This window comes from Anguilla anguilla, chromosome 14 (genome assembly GCF_013347855.1).
Source record: "Anguilla anguilla isolate fAngAng1 chromosome 14, fAngAng1.pri, whole genome shotgun sequence".
NCBI classification, from domain to species: domain Eukaryota; kingdom Metazoa; phylum Chordata; class Actinopteri; order Anguilliformes; family Anguillidae; genus Anguilla; species Anguilla anguilla.
In genome coordinates this window covers 7,312,524-7,331,241 of record NC_049214.1, presented here as the reverse complement: position 1 = coordinate 7,331,241, position 18,718 = coordinate 7,312,524, and the positions used below count along the sequence as shown (strand labels likewise).

The following is an 18,718-nucleotide window of genomic DNA, read 5'->3' as shown; positions in this document are numbered from 1 at the left end:
TTGGGGTTGAATGCTTCTCCTTTCTTTCGCCAAAGGAAAGCCACGTCCCTGTGTCCAAACAACTCCATTTTCATCTCATCTGACCACAGAATTGGTGACCAAAAGATTTCTTCTTTGTCCAGGTGAGCTTTTGCGAAGGCTAGGCAAGCTTTTGTGTGCCTGTCTTGGAGAAGTGGTGTCCTCCTTGGTCGGCGTCCATGGAGGCCAGCCTTGTGCAGTATCTGGCTGGAGTGTCTGCCTTGAGATGTTGGTACCAGAATTGCTCAGATTCTTCAGGATGGCCTTAGTGGTGATCCTTGGATTCTTCTTGGCTTCTCGCACTACCATTCTTGCCAGCGCAGGGGTCACTTTTGGCTTCCTACCATGCCCTTTGAGATTTTTCACAGTGTGGAACTCCTTGTACTTTTTGATGATGATTTGCACTGTGGCCACTGGCACTTGAAAACACTTGGATATGGCTTTGTAACCTTTCCCCTTCTTGAGCAGCCACAATGCGCAACCGGAGGTCCTCACTAAGCTCTTTGGTTTTAGCCATGATTTGCAATTGACTAGAAACTGACTAAAGAACAACTGCATCAGCTGTTCTCAATTTATAGTTGATTAGAATGCTCTAGAACATGGTAGAAATTACCAGGACCATTTGGAATGGTATAGAAGCTTGCATTTCCTCAAAAATTTGCGACAATTTCAAGGGGTATGAATAATTTTGGACATGGAATTTTTTGTAAAAATGTTTTTTAAAAAACATAGAAATTTAATCATTAATATCTCTAACACAATGTCTTACTGTCTTCTTAACAGACACTTATCCACAGTGACATAGTTCAAGAACATCAGTGACACTGTCAGGAATACAAAAGTGCAATATAACCAAGAAGGCACCGCAGACAAATTTATAATCAATGTGTAAAGTTAGCTGAACAAACCAACAGTTAATAGTGTGAACAAAAAGAGAACACAGATAAATTAATCCTTACACCTGGTCCACACCACTTACCTCGTGACGGCTACCTCACTGAACTGCTGCGGCTCGCATGCATGTGTGTGTCCACACCGCCATCATTGCTGCTGCAGCGCTGCTACTGCCAGCCCTATCTTTCTACATTGAGTTTGCCTTTGAAAATGGCCATCAATGATAGAATGTTTGATTTCATTTCATTATAAATTTAATTTATGTTTAGTTTAGACAGAAAAAGGTTAAGAAGGGTGTGCTCAATTGTGAGAAAAAAACAAAAAATTATAATATTTATATTTTTTTCATGTCTGTGACATATTCAGATATAGCCTAGACATTGAAACTATAGTGAAAGGTGTCAGTTATGTAATTTTGCTGGTATGATGTCAATATGACTATCAACAGCTCTATTCACTGTCTATTTTTGCTGAGAACCGCGCGCCTCACGTGTGAAAAATAGGCTCCATGGCAAAACTCTAGATGACGCGCCACAGCAGCGAGGCTGGAGCCGTCTCACGCAGGCTGTGTGGCTGCTCTAACCTGTTAACATGGGCGCCGAAATGAAAAGCAAGAGGTTCCGCGACCGTCACGCACATGCGAGGTAATCGGTGTGGACCGGGCCTTACACAGCAATGGCAATTACATTGCATCTACAAAAAGAAATTCAGAAAGAACGAAAGAGGGTCAGGGGAGCCACAGTGCAGTTGGTTTTTCTGTCTGTTCTTGAAGATGAATAGATGGCTTTGAGCATTCTTTTGTTTTGTACATAACACAAATAAGCTGCAAGGTGGTCCTAGGCAGTGGTTCATGCTGCTAATGCACATTAAGAGCAGCCATTGCTTAATGACTTCCTGTGTCTTTTTAATGACAGCTAATGTTGTTAGACCACAATTATGCTAGACCACATTCATTTTTGTTCTCTTGAGACATTGAATACAGTTGTACTTCATGCACTATTTTCAAAACTGAAAGAATATAAATTATCTATCTATCTATCTATCTATCTATCTATCTATCTATCTATCTATCTATCTATCTATCTATCTATCTATCTATCTATCTATCTATCTATCTATCTATCTATCTATCTATCTATCTATCTATCTATCTATCTATCTATCTATCTATCTATCTATCTATCTATCTATCTATCAGAATGACCTTAAGATAATACCTATGAGACAGCCTACAAGTATTGCAGTTATTTTAGTGCGCTTATAATCCACTGTGATACAGTGAAATGAGGAGAAAATATCCTACTGCAAGATGTAAACTAGTTTGTGTTTATTCATGTGGAAGTGCAAATAAACCATGATGCTGACATCATCTGAATGTTAACTGTGGTTGACCTGCAATTCAGTGCTCATTACTAGAAGCAGGCACTGGTGAATGGTCGGGCGAAACACTTCTGTCAGTTATCATATTGAACCATTTAATTTCAGTTCATCGCATATATAATAACAATAACCTCAAAACGTACATTTTTCTGGACACTGATACTTGAAGTGGAAGCTACAGCTATGTTCTTTGTTTTTTTGGTTTTGCTTTGTCTGCACTGTGCAGCTGCACAGGAGGGTAAGTGTCGTCTCTATTATCTTACCCATGTTTATTAGTTAATTGAATTGTCAGTGTAAAGGGGAGTGGGGGCAGTTAACTGAACTGTGCACAAATGTATGCATTGCAAATGTTTTGATAATGTGTTAATATTTATTTTCTAACAATGCTGATAAAGATTTACATATTTCTGAATCCACTGAATTATGTAAAAGCTTGCAAAGCATTTTAAGAGAAGAACAAATACTTTTTTGTTTTAAGCAGCATTGCATGAAGGTTTCATATTCAAAAGGTACATACTGTTTTTAGTGGTTACTATTGCTAATATGCCACATCATAGAGTATTTTCTTTTTGGTTACATTCATGTAAACAAGTTTGTATTATATTCAGTTATATAAATAAATGTTTCTGTTTGTTGGAGGGAACTGTCCATCATAAGGAAATTAATATACTATAACACTCACATTGAAAGTAATGTATATAATATAGTATATGCAGCACCGTTCATTTAACATCTGAATCATTAGTAAAGCTATTCAGGAGTGTTCTGGACAAATAATATCCTATTGAGGATTGAAGCCTTTGAATCACAAGCTTGACTATTACATTGGATTTGCACTGTTTTTGCCAAAATGAGCAGAGCTACAAAAAGCTGACATCACCACACTTCAAATAAGCATGCGTTAATGCTGCGAAAATTTTTTTTATTTCAGTGACCTTTGAGAATGTAGCATTCTCTGGGAAAGAAATACTCGAAAGGAATCCTGTGGTTAACAGCAGTGGGTCTGAAAACCTTACTGGCTACTGTAAAGTACCAGAGAAGGCGCTGTACATCACCAAAGAGGCTGAACTGTTCCTGACTGGCTCTCTGATGACCACAGTCATCCCCAGCATCTATGTCCTGGTGTTCATCACCAGCGTCCCTCTCAACGCCGCCGCCATCTTTATGTTCTCGTTCAGAGTCCAACCCAAAAAGCCGGCAGCCATCTACATGCTCAATCTGGCCACGGCCGACCTACTGTTTGTGCTGCTGCTCCCCTTCAAGGCGTCATACCACTTCAACGGCAATGACTGGGTGTATGGACCGGCCATGTGCCGCGTGGTCACCTTCGCCTTCTACTGCAACATGTATGGCTCAGTCCTCCTGATGATGAGCATCAGCGTGGATCGCTTCCTGGGTGTGGTCTACCCCATCAGATCGCTGGCCTGGCGCTGCCAGCGGAATGCGGTGGCCGTGTGCTGTGCCATGTGGCTGCTGGCTGTTGCCGGGGTGATGCCCATCCTCCTGTCAGAGCAGACCATGTGCCTGCCCGAACTGGGCATCACCACCTGCCATGATGTGCTGGACGTCAGGCAGCTCCGGGGCTACTACCTCTACTTCTTCCCTGCCTTTTCCTGTGTGTTCTTCTTCATCCCCCTCATCGTCACCACCGCCTGCTACGTGAGCATCATCCGGGTCCTGCTTCGCGCCAGTGAGTCAAAACGCTCTATGAAGATCCAGGCCATAGTCATGGCGGTCATGGTGCTGACGGTCTTTGTGGTCTGCTTCACCCCATCCAACGTTCTCCTGCTGGCTCATTACATACAGTTTTCCCACGAGCACAGTGACAGCTCCTATGCTGCTTACCTGGTCTCCGTGTGCATTGGGAGTGTGAACTGCTGCCTGGATCCAATCATCTACTACTTCGGCTCGTCTCAGTGCCGGGAGCAGGTGGCCCGGCTCCTCTGCCGTCAAGCCCCTCCAGGGAGTTCATCGCAGAAAACTACAGAGACCAGCCAGTCGGCGACCTTCCAGGGCAGCCAGGAGAAACACTGCAAGCCAATGGCCTGACACCTCTTTAATTAAGATATTTCTGCACGTATGCATATACAATGCATACATTAAGCTTACTTATGATATAGATAAATGGTATGCTAAACTGTTAAAATGTCTGTATATAGCAATCTTCCCCAGGCATAAAATGGGTTCCCTCTAAATTAGATCTGTTTTTGTCTGATATGCATATTGGAAACAATGCACATTGAAAACATGCAAAATAATACATGTTTATTTAAATAATTAGTAATACATATACCTTTCAGTACTCAACTGTACTTTTACAGTACAGTTAAAACAATAATGTTCGTATTGTTGTTGCTATAGAAAATAGCCAGACTCAGTGTCTGTGTAAGGACTGTGTAAGGTATGTTCAACTGTGTCCCTCCCTCCACAGATACAGCTGATAGCAGTGAGACAGCATCTCAGTACAGTTCTAAGTATTGCCATAGGTTAGTGTAGCAGTGTAGTATAATGGGTAAGGAGCCGGTCTTGTAACCCACGGTCACAGGTTTGATTCCCAGGTATGTCACTGCTGTTGTACCCTTGAGCCGGGTACTTAACCTGCATTGCTTCAGTATACACCAATCAGCCACAACATTAAAATCACCTGCCTAATATTGTGTAGGTCCCCCTGGTGCCGCCAAAACAGCTGACCCGTCAAGTTTTTTAAATTGTGGAAATAATTCACCCTCTAACAATATCTTAGCTTTTTTATAGCAACAAGCCTTGCATGTTCCAAATGATACACATTGATTTTGCCTGCTTGAACTTCAAAAATATCAAGCCATCTTTGATGGGATGATGGCTATATCTTTTATCTTTACGAAATGCTTATTTTCTAATTGGCCACATTGCCTATTAAAGGATTGACAATAGTTATGGGGTCTGCACTGTTTCAAAATGTGTACTCAACAAAGCAGATGTAATGTAAAATGTATGCAAACATGAATAAACACAACGTACATTTTCAATGACATCATGATCTAGCATTTGTTGTTAAATCTACTGTATATTCTTATGCCACCTGTCAAGACAAACTTTTTTTTAAAAGAGCAGTCAGACAGAGCTTGTGCGATGCAAGAGTTTATCATTAAAAATAATCTCAGGATTCCTTGTGAAGTCACCACGGTTAATCTAGCTGACAGATAGCAATGCAGCTAAATATCCCAATCCCTGTTCAATTGTCCAGTAGGTTTTAAACATCATGTAAAAAGTGTAGAGCTGTGTTGTTTCAAATTCCTTTACAGTAAAGCATACAGAAACGTGAATTAATATGAATACATCCAGTTGTAATGCATTTGCTTCCAAATGTTGGGTGGCTAGTATTTCACCTCATTTAAAGTATGAAAAACCAAAATTAGTATATGTGTTAATGAAATTAACATCCAGAGTTGTTTCTAAAGTTATAAACAGAGAAAACATAAAGAATGAAACTCTGAGGTATTATATAAGGATTTCCATTTAACTTTCAGAGAATCATGCATTATCAGTTTACCTCTATCTGCATATGAACAATGTCCATTTATCATTGTTCATTTGCAGATAGGTCTAGGAACAAACAACCAGAAACAATAGCCAGAAATTTCAAACACTAAAAGCCACAACTATTTTTCCACTGACTTCTCTCTACTCAGATGTCAGGCATGCATGTGTTTGGAGAGCTGAGGGGAGAGGGTTTAAGGTGGTCCAACCCCCCACCCCCAAAATCTGGCGCACTTGCTCGTTTCTCCAAACCTATATACTGCACCTTTCACCTCTAATTATTGGTTTCCATTTTTAGTGCAGAGGCATGGATACTTTTATTACCATTTTCTTCGACAAAAATTTTCCAGAGCAGTTTATTTCCAGGTTAATTAACACAAATTTGGAATTTCATGACCATAAACAGCAATTACATTTTATGAATTGGATGTAGCAAAGCAGCTGGTGATTCATCTAGGCAGGTAGGTTATTATTTCCTGAGTTTTACATAACAGTGTTGGGTTCTGTACAGTGCAAGCTGGTTACTCCCCAATCTGCTTTTTCACCATATGTATTCAAAGCATAGGACAACAAACTTCATATTTTACATTTTGAGGAAGAGTAATTTGGGTAACACACATTCATAACCAAACTTAAAACATACCCCTTAAAATGTTTAAAAGGTCCAAGTACTCGACATAAACAAGAATGTGTGCCAAACATGTTACAGAACATGGCATCAATTCCATCAGGAGCAGCTCAGATGAGAAATGATGTCCTTTAAAAAAGGTTAAAAAGACACAAAAATAAGTAAATAAAACCATCTTATTACAGAAGCAGTTGTTTTCAAACTGTGTAAAACTTTACACCTGGGTGACAAAACGAATACAACATTACCACTGATTTCACAGTACCGAGTCAGGACATGCTGGAAACCAATAGGACTTCGGCAACAAATCTTGGTTGCTTTGCCACTGTTGTTACCTGGCTCTGAAATGTCACACTAAATTTAAAACCACCGTAGACCGAGAAACAAGGTAATATAAATTGAAATCGTTTGATAGTTTGAACAACAAATTATCGGCAAATCTTCCCTTTTATCGCTGCTTGAAAACAGCTCTGCAGTAATGAAAGCACCCATTAGTGTAACTCAGTTCCAGGGTTGCTTCTGTCCAGGCCAGCAGCAGACAGGCTGTGGAGTAAAGTTGGTATGGGTAGTTCTTTTTTGGCTTGAGTCTTGACAAAAACACACAAAAAAAATTAAAACCCCAAAGCAAACATTTAGCCAATCAGTTAGGTTCCTGCTCTACAAAGAAATGAGGTAGTTTTTTCCCCCAGATCACATCAAACAGAATGGACTTTTCATTTACTGATAAAACTTTCAACCAACGTATGCATTGTTTTATACAGAAAACATTTTATTGCTATCCAGTCAGATGGAACAGCAGCCAGAAGTTTTACAACATTACCATTAACATGGTATTAATTATTCCAAAGTTGAGCTGCCTCCAAAGTTGAGTACCCTTTGTATTGCTTTTGCTTTTCCTGTGATTCAGCCGGCAAACCAAAACGATCATTCATGTTCAACGCATCAATCACTCTTCCTTCAAACAAAAAAAAGTCTTGAAAGTTCATCGATCCAAAAGAGGCAATACGTAATATTCTAAATTACAGTTAAACAATCACATTTTGCCAACTTCAAATATTAAAAAAGGAAAATAAAAATTAAAAAAAGGGACAGTCCATTACAAATGGCAGTATTTGACACCGAGTGGTGGAACGGGAGATTCCGAGTCTTGGCTCAGTCCAGGGAGATGATGTCGGAGATGCTGGCCGCTCCGGTGATGACGCCCGTCTCTGTGTGGCTTGAGCCGCTGCCGTGAGCACTGCTCTCATACAGGCTGGAGGAGGACAGCAGGCCAGAGCTGGAGGTGGGGATGGGCAGGCCGCTGGGCATGCTGTCCAGGAACATCGGCGTGCGGTAATGCTGTCGGACATGGAGAGGGTGGTTAGCTTCTTAACTGCTTGTGCTCAGTATCACCTGCACTGCACAGTGTTGTTCCATTATAAAAAAAATACCATTACTGATTACCTGATCACATTTATGTCAATTATTTGCATTTTTACCATGACAGTTCATTTTTAAATCAGGCTACCATGATATAGTGGAGCCACAGAAGTGACATTAAGAAGAGGGAAATACTCTAAACTTGAGGAATGTCTGCAGGTAATATTAAAAGGGTCTATCAAAATATTTCACGCACCTGAGCATCTCCTTGAATCAGTGAGAACAAATCTAGACCTATAAAAGATAAGCAAAAAATGAAGCATTTCAATATGGTAAATGCAAAAGGTGTCATATTCTGTCCTTTACAGCATACCACCATAACAAATACACACTGAAGAAACACGCCTCCTCTCCTGCTTCTTACACTTGCTTCTCACAATCATTCATTTACAGATCTATCTAATTCTACACTAGATTTTCTTCCTCTAAAAACAGGGGGGAAACCATGTAAAGCATAAGAGGGAAAAGGGATAACCTGGCATGTCCGCAGAAATAGTGGACAAAGCAGAGTGATGGAATGGAACTGCATAGTCTGCAAGTGAAGAAGCCAAGTACGATGTCTCCAAAGCTTGGATGTTGGGCATTCGCAATGTCGACGGCTGATAGGCCAGAACTCTGAGACAAAAAAGGGGAAAACAGAAACCTAAATACACCCAAATGCATTTCTTTTGTGTTTTTCAAACCCCTTTTACACAATCAATCATAAGTCTCACAGTAGCTCAGCAGAAACTGAAAATGTATAGAACACTTGTTAAATTGAGCCTTTAAGAAACAGACCCCTTTGTGTGCGCCTCCTCTGCCTTCGACATGTAGAGACACCGCTTCTTTAGCGGAGCATCCTCCACTTCCTCCTCCTCTTCCTCCTCAGAGCTCGAGAGCGTGAGGTCGATGACATCTGCTTTTTTCGTGCCGCGGGGTTCGCTGGGGGGCACCACCATGCAGGGCTGCACAATGGCAGGGCCTAAAGGACGGAAGACCAGGGCCACTGAGCAACACAGCAAGGGCTGTTTAATCGCCAACACAACTTCTGAGCCAATGCTCTGTGCCAGCGCTGAAATCAAGTCAACCGCACGTCATCCTACGGTGAACTCTTGAGTAGGCCGGCCAGAGTCCAAACGGTTACGAGATGCATAATGGACCGTGTGATTATTATCAACAAACTTACTTTCTAATTTTGTGCAAAGCTGGGATGACACTTCTAGCGATTCCTTCTTTGGCCTCATTGGACACCAAGTTCCATTTTCCTGGAACTTGATTTCATCCACGTCTGAACTGTCATTCAAAATCTCCATGAAAAGCCTGAGGAGAAAGACGAAGTGCATTGTCAATATGAAGACGAAGCATTCTTCCACGAGAGCATAGACTATGTTCCAGACAAGAGCACCGCTATTATCCTAATTGATGGAGTACAATAAGGGACAGTAAAACTAGCTGGTTTGGGAGAAAACCATTAGAAGTCACGCAATGTCAAAAGCCACTTACCCATCAATGATCAGACTCTGGTAGGCAGCTTTCTTGTCGCAGACGGGACAAATCCAGGTGGGCTTCTTCTCATTCATCTGAAGGTAGAGAGCTGCGTCGAAACACTGCAAGTGCGAACACGTAACCGCTCGACAGGGCACGGTCAGCCGCATCTTCCCCAGCTGGAGAGAGAGAGAAAGAGAGAGAGAGAGAGAGAGAGAGAGAGAGACAGAGAGAGAAAACCTCGGTCACTACTAGGGATGTATCCGAATCCGAATACTGTATTTGGGAAAGCACGAATAATGCGATGGAAGCAGATATTTCTTCTGCCCGAAGTTGCTCGTTATTATTCGGATTCGGGGGGAAAAAAAAGTTCTCATTATGTTTCTTCAAATCGATTCATATCATTGTGGATGGACACTAGATTAAAAAAATGACCATTCAGTTTTCGACACAGGACTTTGATTTCACAAACTAGTCGTTTCATTTACTACACGATTGAAAAGTGATCGCTATATTCTGTAGTCGCCCCCACCGAGTCAGCGCACAGCAGGCTGAGAGCTGGCCGTTCCCGGCTATCACTCAGGGAAACTCTCGCATCGAGGAGAGGAGCTAGCTAGCGAGACACAAGCCTGGTGTGGCAGCCGGATCTCTTTCAAACCCCCGCAACCTATACATCAAAATCAAGCTTAGAGCCTGTAGTTTTTAGCTGTATGTGTTAATTTCCTCCATTAAAAAAAACCCAGTCTAAATATTGAAAAAACCGACGTTTTACCTTGTATTTCAGTCAATATTCATCCGTTTAAGATGTAACAGATGTTACCATGAAATCCATTCATGGTAACAGTTGCCACCAAGGGAAAATATGAGGACATCAGATGGTTTGCAGCCCATCCAAACTTAGTTCAGTAGGGGGAAATATAAATAAATAAATAAACAGGCAAAAAAGTTAATGTAGGCTATTACTGTTATGTAATTATTGTTGTAAAGTCGTAATTCACATTTCCCTAGCGAACTGCAGTAACGTTAACACGTCAAGAAACACGAACGCAGCATCATTGAAATTTAAGATTATTCCCTTCAACTGAAGGATATGTTTCTGTATATCTTTACTGTAAATAGTTTCTATTTCCAATGCAAAACAGAATCTTTCGATTTATAAAACATTTTTTTCTGTTTCTGATTGTTCAATGTACCCCAGTTAAAGGGGGGGGGGGGAGGGGGGTGCTGGGGTTCAGATAGTTCATAAAACTTAGTTTAGTTAGAAATAAATTAAAAAAGAGAGAGAGATGAAAAGTACAGTATGAGGATGTGGAAATATATTTCATAATTAATTATATGCCATTGCATTGCCAATGAATATTAGGTTAGAAAATACAACATTTGCCTGATTTAAAGCGACGTCCGGTATAAACCACGCCCACTTCCGATCTTCTATCCGAACACAGATACAGATACAGATAATTTTGTTGGTTGAACAGATACAGATACAGATAATGACGTCTCTCCACACCCCCAGTCACTACTGCACCTCAAGGACAAGTTATTAACTACAGACCTGCATAATTTGTCCCCCAGGGGAGAGGACCATAACGATAAGAAACTTACTGGGCACATGAGAGATACTCTCAAACTAGTCGTTGCAATCTCGCTGTCCGGATCCGCAGTCAGTTTTTCTTTGACTGAAATTCAATCAATAAGGGGAATGAGTTCTCAACATAGGTCATCTGTGCATAGTAAATTTATATTGTGCCTAAAACAGAGAAATTGGCATATTTACATTCTCTATTATGAATTAAAAGCCACCACTTCTCTTACTAAGTTTATTCATTTCTTTCTTGTATCAATGCTAAGGGATTCAAGGAGCATATTACTTAGCGCTCTCGAATGGTCAGGATTCCGGATGCCCTTCATTTTTAACCGCTGCAGTAACAATGAAGATGTGAGCTGTCTGACCAGGAACACGGACACAGAGTACGTCTAGAAAAAAAGCACAAAAATGACACGGCACATATATCACAAAATATGCAAAAACTGTTTCATATACTACCTTGGAAATTATGGAATTTTCAAAAAACAAAAACGAAAACTGCATTAAAACTAAATACTTATGTATTGGGTGGGTAAAGAACCAAGGAAGAGTTAACAGAGTAAAATCAAACTGCATCTGGAACGGTTTTATGGCTGTTATAATGAAAATATGTTTGAGTTATCTGAATCAATGAACCGAATTCATGAAAAAGCATAACGGCAACTGAGGGAGGAAGAAGGGAGTGAAATGCAAACTCTTTACCTTTCCAACTTCAGGTGCCCATGTAACTGAAATCTGATTGGGTACAGCCGAGGATAATCTAACTAAAGAAGTAATATTCAGAGGTCTCCCCGGTCTCTTCTGTTCTACTCCATTCTTAGGAGGCGGTGCATAACCCTTGGGCAAAAAATAACCAACATATGTTATGATTCACATTAACGTCATGGAACAACTACTGTATATATACAAATTATACAAGTATGTATACTTTTTATGTGTATAAAAAGTACTAAATTGTGTGTCTGTTTGTATATTCACATACACACACACACACGTACACGCGTATAATATATGCTGAGTATGCACAGCTCCATAATGTTTAGGACATGTGTGTGGTTTTTTTTTTTTGGTCTTGCTCAGTAATTGCAAAGGACTTGGCAGGCCAAGGAAGACCTCTACAGATGACCAAAGAAATCTCACCATAACCATAACTAATAAAAACAGTTGATTTTGGTAAGTCTAAGGTTTGACCTATGTCTCTAACTTTTTATATTTCTCAGCCCCATAATGGCATCCTTGACTTTCACTGGCACATATTACATGCATGTGCACATTATATGTATATGATATATGACATATATATGCTGTAAGTGTAACTGTGTGTGAGGTTTGCATATACACACACACACAAATACACACACAGTATTTATTGTGTACAAACACTCACCGGCCACTTCATTAGGTACACCTGTTCAACTCCTTGTTAACGCAAATATCTAATCAGCCAATCACGTGGCAGCAACTCAATGCATTTAGGCATGCAGACATGGTCAAGACGATCTGCTGAAGTTCAAACCAAGCATCAGAACGGGGAAAAAAGGTGATTTAAGTGACTTTGAACATTGCATGGTTGTTGGTGCCAGACTGGTTTGGTTTGAGTATTTCAGTATTTCAGAAACTGCTGATCTACTGGGATTTTCACACACAACCATCTCTAGGGTTTACAGAGAATGGTCCGAAAAAGAGAAAATATCCAGTGAGCGGCAGTTCTCTGGGCGAAAATGCATTGTTGATGGCAGAGGTCAGAGAAGAATGGCCAGACTGGTTCGAGCTGATAAAAAAGCAACAGTAACTTAAATAACCACTCGTTACAACCGAGGCATGCAGAAGAACATCTCTGAACACATAGCACGTCAAGCCTTGAAGCAGATGGGATACAGTAGCAGAAGCCAATCCGGTACTAGCAAGGTGTACCTAACAAAGTGGGCGGTGAGTGTATATGCGTTTAATACTTTTTCCATTTTTACATACCGGAAGAGGGAAAAGCTTGCCATTCACTTTAATGCACAGGCTGTTTGGGTAATTGTCTTCTTGTGGGCAACTGGTCTCCGCAAGGCAAAATCTGACAGAATAAAATGACATTAGAGAGCACGTGCAAAGCAGAACCTCTGAGTGAATTGTCTCTTAAAAGGCTCTCCGATGTACTAGAGCTGCCGCAGTATTGATTTTTTCCTTACCGCAAAAATTAGCGAAGCCAATTCAAACCGTTGCGGTAACCGCCTTTAAAAAAATAATTATTTAAACCTCAGATGTTATAAAATAATTGGTTCCTAAATAAACTTTTCAAATGCATTTATTCCTGTAGTAGTCTATTCTTTATAGCCTCTATAGTATAAACGTCTATCTTTATTCCAGTGTTGTCATTAAGAGGCTGACTTTGCAGCAGGAATATTGATCGGCATTCAGCAAGCACGCATTCGTTACTGAAATACAGACAACACAGGATAGGCTACTGAACACTGTTTATTGACAGTAACACGCTTGCAAGAACAAATTGTTCTTGAAACTAAATGTGCAAATAACAACAGAAACAGCCATTACACATTCAGTAAGGCTTTGCACTGCAAAGTTGAGTAATAAATTAAAATCCTAAAGCGCAATTTCTTGAATAAAGGCCACTCGTTTAAAAAAAAAAAAAAACATTAATTAAATAATAAGATCTAATAAATTAAATTAAAAGCCATTTCTGCTTTTATTTTCTCACTTTTAGCCGCTATATAGGCTACATGGAATAAACATTCGAATGCCTTGAACACAGCTTTTAAATGCACTTTCGTTGCGGCAATTGCTTGGACAAAAAAACAATAATGAAATAATAAAAGGCCTAATAAATTAAAGGCCATGTTTCCGCTTTAGTTTAGCCTAAACTCTCTCCCCCGCTCTCTCGAAAGGCCTTTGAAGTGACGCTTCCTACTGTGACTTGGTATTCCTCGCAAGAAAAACCAACATATTAACCCTATCGGGTTTGAGAGATGCCCTCAATGGAGTGACGATATTTCAGATCACATAGCTTTTACAAGTAAAAATTGGAACATAAACAATAGGCCTAAAATAAACGGGAAAAGAACAAAACCCAGCGGTGAAGTGGTGATCAGCCTGACTCTGCGGTGGACATGACGTGATTGCTTTACCGCGGTAATGCAGTAACCGCGGCAACTCTACGATGTACAGTACAATCCATCAGCACACAAGCATCAAACAGCCATCAAATTATGGTTATATCCTTATAGACCTTCATGTAGTAGCAGCAATCACAACTGGTTTGGGATCACTGAATAAATTAATACGTTTAAAATATTTTTAACTCTAATTAAAAAACTTCCGAACAATATTTGTTTTTGTGTACCAGATTTTGGAAACTGGAATATTAACATAAATATTTAATTAAGATGAGCATATTTATTTGAATACTTTGGAAGAGCTGGTATTCAACAATTATTTTAAATACTACAAATTACTGAGTACTTGGTTGATATTTTGGCAAGTCTCACCTCAATTGTATCTGAACCATGTAGTCTCTTCTACCACCTGGGAGAAAGTCCCTTTAAACACAAACAAACAGATAACAACAAAAAAAAAACCTTCAATTATTTTAGATTGTACTGCATGAAAAAACTTCTAGTTAGCGTCATGTGAGAAAAGGACTCACCTGGAAATGCAGACTTCCCGTACTTGTTGTGGTGTCAGTGCAAAAATGAAGTATTTCTCCTGGAAGCGCTGGATGCTGCTGGCACCTGAAGTAAGATGTTTTCAGGGAAGGAAAGTTTCAGTTCTCTTTGACCTATGCCCTGAACTCCTACATCCCACCCCCCCCCCCCCATTAGTCAACAATACACAGCTAAATGAGAGAAGCTAAAATAGCAAATGCTGCCCATCATTTGTTACAGACTCATTTCCAATTAAACTATGAAGTTCATTCCCATTGCTTTTTAAGACAGAATGATGTTATGGCCCTTGATTACGAATGTTTAAACTTCCTGTAGGAGAAACAACATTTTTGTTAGTTTGGTATTTAAAATACTACAGTACCCACAAGCCTCAGCACCTAGTAATAGAGTGGGCCAGACCCTATGACCAGAACCCATGGTATCAAAGAATTCTGGGTAGCATTGTCAAAATAATTTTCATCCTAATGAGAACATAGTACAAACAAAAACTAACCCAGACTTGAAGGCCTGATGAGAACATCCAGGACATCATAAAAAGGAAGAGACTTCAACTGCACATCGGGGTGAACAGGAGGGATGGCAGGCGCAGACTGCTGCATGTCGATGCTGTGCTTGGTCTCGTGCAATAGGACAGAACTGTAGGTCAGAGTGTGCTGGGACTCCAGGTTTGAACCGTGGGCGTGCGCAGCTCTAAGGGAAAGGTCCACGTCCACCAGTGAAGACTCGTTTTCAAGGGAAATAAAGGAAGACTTAAGCGAGGAAAAGTCAGGAAGGCTTTCTAATGTCCTGGGATAACGGCGTTGATACAGTTCTTTGATTTTGATCTGCACTACTGGACTGCATCCACTCTTTAACAAATGCAGGGCTCTCAGTAGTAGTTCATGCTTGCGGCCACTCTTGTTATGTCCGGCAAAGCCCAATAACACCTGCAGCTCCGAGACTCGGAAACTTGATACCATATTCTGAAAATGTAAAAATAAAAATAAACACATTAATTATATTATATGGTTATTTGCAAATGAAAGAGAAACTCCCAAAACTCTGATGGTATGCTGCATACATATTGGTACTCAAATAGAACTTTATCTAGGCCAGGTGTGCACAACAAGTGCTGATCTGTTTCAGGATTCTGTGCCAACTTATGCTCTTAATTTCATTCTTAGTCATGTATTTATCTAATATTTGCACCAGCTACAGCCAATACTAAATATGTAAACTAATGATTTGCTGTGCTCAAATTCAGACAATGTTATTCCACGTTACAGAGCTATCAGAAAGAAAACTAAAGCAACTGGTTTGAAGATAGACCAGAATGCAGAGTTGTGCACCTCTGACCTAGGCCAATAAGGTTTAAACGAAATTTCAAGTTTCATTTAAAAACCCATGCAAGAGCCTACAATTTCTATGACGCTATGAAATTGCACGTAATTAAAAACTGTTCGAAATATTTTGCTATGATACAGCCGAGTTAATGATACAGTTTACAAATAACTGGAAATGAAAATGTCCTCAACAAATTAGTATACTAAGGCAAGTCTACAAGTTAAATAAAGTTTGACAACAATCTCTAACTTACAATTAAATATTAGATATATGAAACGACGAAAGAAAGTAAATGATATTTCGGAAAGACATAGCCTATACCCTCCGTGTGGTTTGAGGCCACCGTCCCTCCCACACACAATCCCATTCCTAACACCCAAAAACAGGAAAGAAGAAAACCCCGACTAACCCTTCGTTATTTGGTCCATGCTTGATTGTTCAAACGTGTTTATCCTTTTCTTTAAAATTCCTTAACAAATGTGATCGTAAGCAATCTAAAATGTTAAGAATAATTCCATGACCCGTTAAAAGAAAGAACAAAACACACAGATGATAAAACACAAATGTTGCAAACAGAAACAAGCTAGTAAATCTAGCGAGCTTGATTACTATAAAATTTAAGTTGGCCAAATACGGAAATTTAACAATTGCATACAATATCTCCAGTTCTCAATATGTACAGAGAATTGGTGCGTATACAGTTGGCTAGCTACAGGCTGAACAATAACAGCCATAGCCAACGTTAGCATGCTACCGTCACGATTAGCAAAGAAGCTAGCTATAGCTGGGTCCATAAAAACAACATAAATTAGCTAGCTATTTGGCTAAAGTTGACAACAAAACAAAGCCCAGCTGTAGACTAAGCCTCCAAATCTGAAAATAAAAAACAGGTTATACCATTACAAGACTGCATTAGATGTATAATCTGCGAAAAGCTTTAATATTAGATCTCCTCACATTCAATAATAGTAGTTTTTTTTTAATTTTTTTTTAAATTATAAACCATCTTACCAAATATTGCGTATCTAACGTTAGCATTGGCTAGCCACAATTGCAATTGTATAATGCAGGCTAGCTAATAAGTTAGCTCGTCAACACTAAACCACTAGAGATAAGTAACATTTGCAAATCACATGCAGAAGAACACATCGTTGCATCCTAATCCAGAACTTTCTTCGAAAAAACTGCTAACATTATGTACAAAGGACGTTCGGAGCTCATTTTATTTAATTTAAAAGTACGTGGTATTTGCCGAAATATATACTTGTCCCTACCCTTAGCTGCTCAAAATCCGCCATTTTCCTGTTGCGACCATCCTGCACCTCTCCAACGTGGCATAACATTGGCTGGAAAAAAAACTAGACAGGAAATCGTCATGAAACAACAAAACGCGTAATCATTGAACTGTATAATGTAAGAACAGTTCATTCGGCGTAATCACTGACCTGTGTGTCAGTAATCTTTTTCTGTTCGTCACAACTGAGAAAAATGACCAAACGCGGTATTGCCACTCAGTTTAAGGGGAAGTCGTAAGCCCGATTCGGAAGATGTACCCCCGGTTTTTAAATGGGGCATATTCTATGCAGTCTGTCAAAAGAAAATCCTATAGGAGTGAGAATGGAGAAATTCTCCCTCGTCCCATACTACCACACAGTTTTCTGCACAAACTTCTTTTACAGTAGGCTACTAGACTACAAAACCAATGCTGGCCAGTTAGCTGGCTTGTTACCAAATTTTGTACCACCCACTTGCTGTACCCTAACTTTAAATGTGGGGAGGAATGCAATTTGGCTGTATTCCTTTGAAGGCCTCCTGCCTCCTGTCTGTAGGCAGGAAGCAGTCTAGCTGGTATGAACCTCCACTTGAAGAAAAAGACAATGACTAATCATTCTTGCTAAAGGAGAAAAGGATTATCAATGGCACACAATTTTTCAGCAGTGTAATTTTCCTGTAAAATATCCTTGCATGCAGCTCTGGATAAAAAATAAATCAATTCACAAGGATTAGCCTCTTCAGGAAAATTCTGGACAATGAAATGATCAACAATGGCCACAGGCTTGCAACTTTACGCATTACCACAAGAGTGTGCTGTAACCTTTCAAAAGTATATAATGAAATAAAAGTATATAATAAAAATAGATATGAAAACTTATCAAAAAATCAACTTTCTTTTACTTTCGATTGTCCCACTCATATGAAAATAGGGCTCTGGTCCCATTGCTTAAAGCTTATCCTCTATGGAGCAAAGGCTAATCTGAACATGATCTGCTGTGTCTATAGTTATGATGTCATTCTGCAAACATACAGTTTAACAATTTCAGTGAGGCCTTTGATGGATTCATACAAGAGCTACCCCCTGTGAAACCAACACAGGACATGCAAGTAGACAGAAAAGCCACATTCAAGTAAATTGGCTCTGTGCAGCATTGACTTTTGATCTGTAAAAAATGTTTCATATTATTGACCACAGCTGTAAGACAAGGTCAAGAATGCATGATATTTCTAGTGGCAGAGATTGTATACATTCTTAAACATGTGTATTTTGTGTATTCTTGTATTTCTTTTTTATATTATCCAGCATGTTGCAAGTTTTGAGCATGTATTTGTCAAGTACACCATCAATCCAAATCAGTGCATGGTTGCTCCTTCTCATTAACCAGCCACTATCTTAGATTAATTGTAACCTGACTCCCTGCTGATCTCTTCAATTTCGGGAACTATACTCAGCTCACAGCACTTATACTCCTTAATTTCTGGGCCTTTGCTGTCCACACTCAGCCTAGCCTTTGGAACGAACACCTGACGCTTTTGCTGTTA

The 18,718-nt window shown here is 39.7% G+C and overlaps 2 protein-coding genes across 4 annotated transcripts; one reads left to right on the top strand and one right to left on the bottom strand.

The window, feature by feature from the left end:
* The first annotated feature begins 1,549 nt into the window (after positions 1-1,549).
* LOC118212990 (proteinase-activated receptor 1-like) lies at positions 1,550-4,341 on the top strand. Its single transcript, XM_035391574.1, has 2 exons — positions 1,550-1,556; positions 3,224-4,341. The coding sequence occupies exons 1-2, from the start codon at positions 1,550-1,552 to the stop codon at positions 4,339-4,341; spliced, it is 1,125 nt and encodes a 374-aa protein (XP_035247465.1).
* A 1,810-nt stretch (positions 4,342-6,151) lies between these two features.
* Positions 6,152-17,261, bottom strand: LOC118213083 (E3 SUMO-protein ligase PIAS2-like). Of its 3 annotated transcripts, none has more exons than XM_035391746.1 (15): positions 17,176-17,259; positions 16,311-16,395; positions 15,072-15,540; positions 14,560-14,644; positions 14,402-14,452; positions 12,882-12,972; positions 11,613-11,747; positions 11,194-11,299; positions 10,928-11,001; positions 9,341-9,501; positions 9,024-9,157; positions 8,636-8,819; positions 8,334-8,473; positions 8,055-8,092; positions 6,152-7,777 (listed from the first exon to the last, which is right to left on the bottom strand). In XM_035391746.1, exons 3-15 carry the CDS (start codon positions 15,535-15,537, stop codon positions 7,592-7,594), a joined length of 1,851 nt encoding a protein of 616 aa, XP_035247637.1. In that variant the 5' UTR covers positions 15,538-15,540; positions 16,311-16,395; positions 17,176-17,259; the 3' UTR covers positions 6,152-7,591. The 3 variants fall into 3 exon arrangements, with proteins under 3 accessions (XP_035247637.1, XP_035247638.1, XP_035247636.1); XM_035391747.1 differs by lacking the exon at positions 17,176-17,259 and adding an exon at positions 16,913-17,169; XM_035391745.1 differs by lacking the exon at positions 16,311-16,395 and having other exon boundaries at positions 17,176-17,261.
* Positions 17,262-18,718: the final 1,457 nt, after the last annotated feature.

Bases quoted from the DNA above. Each gene is read 5' to 3' on its own strand.
- LOC118213083 (XM_035391745.1), bottom strand. From the start codon at position 17,244: ATGTTATGCCACGTTGGAGAGGTGCAGGATGGTCGCAACAGGAAAATG. The intron at 11,002-11,193 runs GTAATATGCTCC...ATTGAATTTCAG, and splicing joins TGACCATTCGAGAGCGCTAA to TCAAAGAAAAACTGACTGCG. The intron at 8,474-8,635 runs GTCTGTTTCTTA...TTTTTGTCTCAG, and splicing joins GAGGAGGCGCACACAAAGGG to AGTTCTGGCCTATCAGCCGT.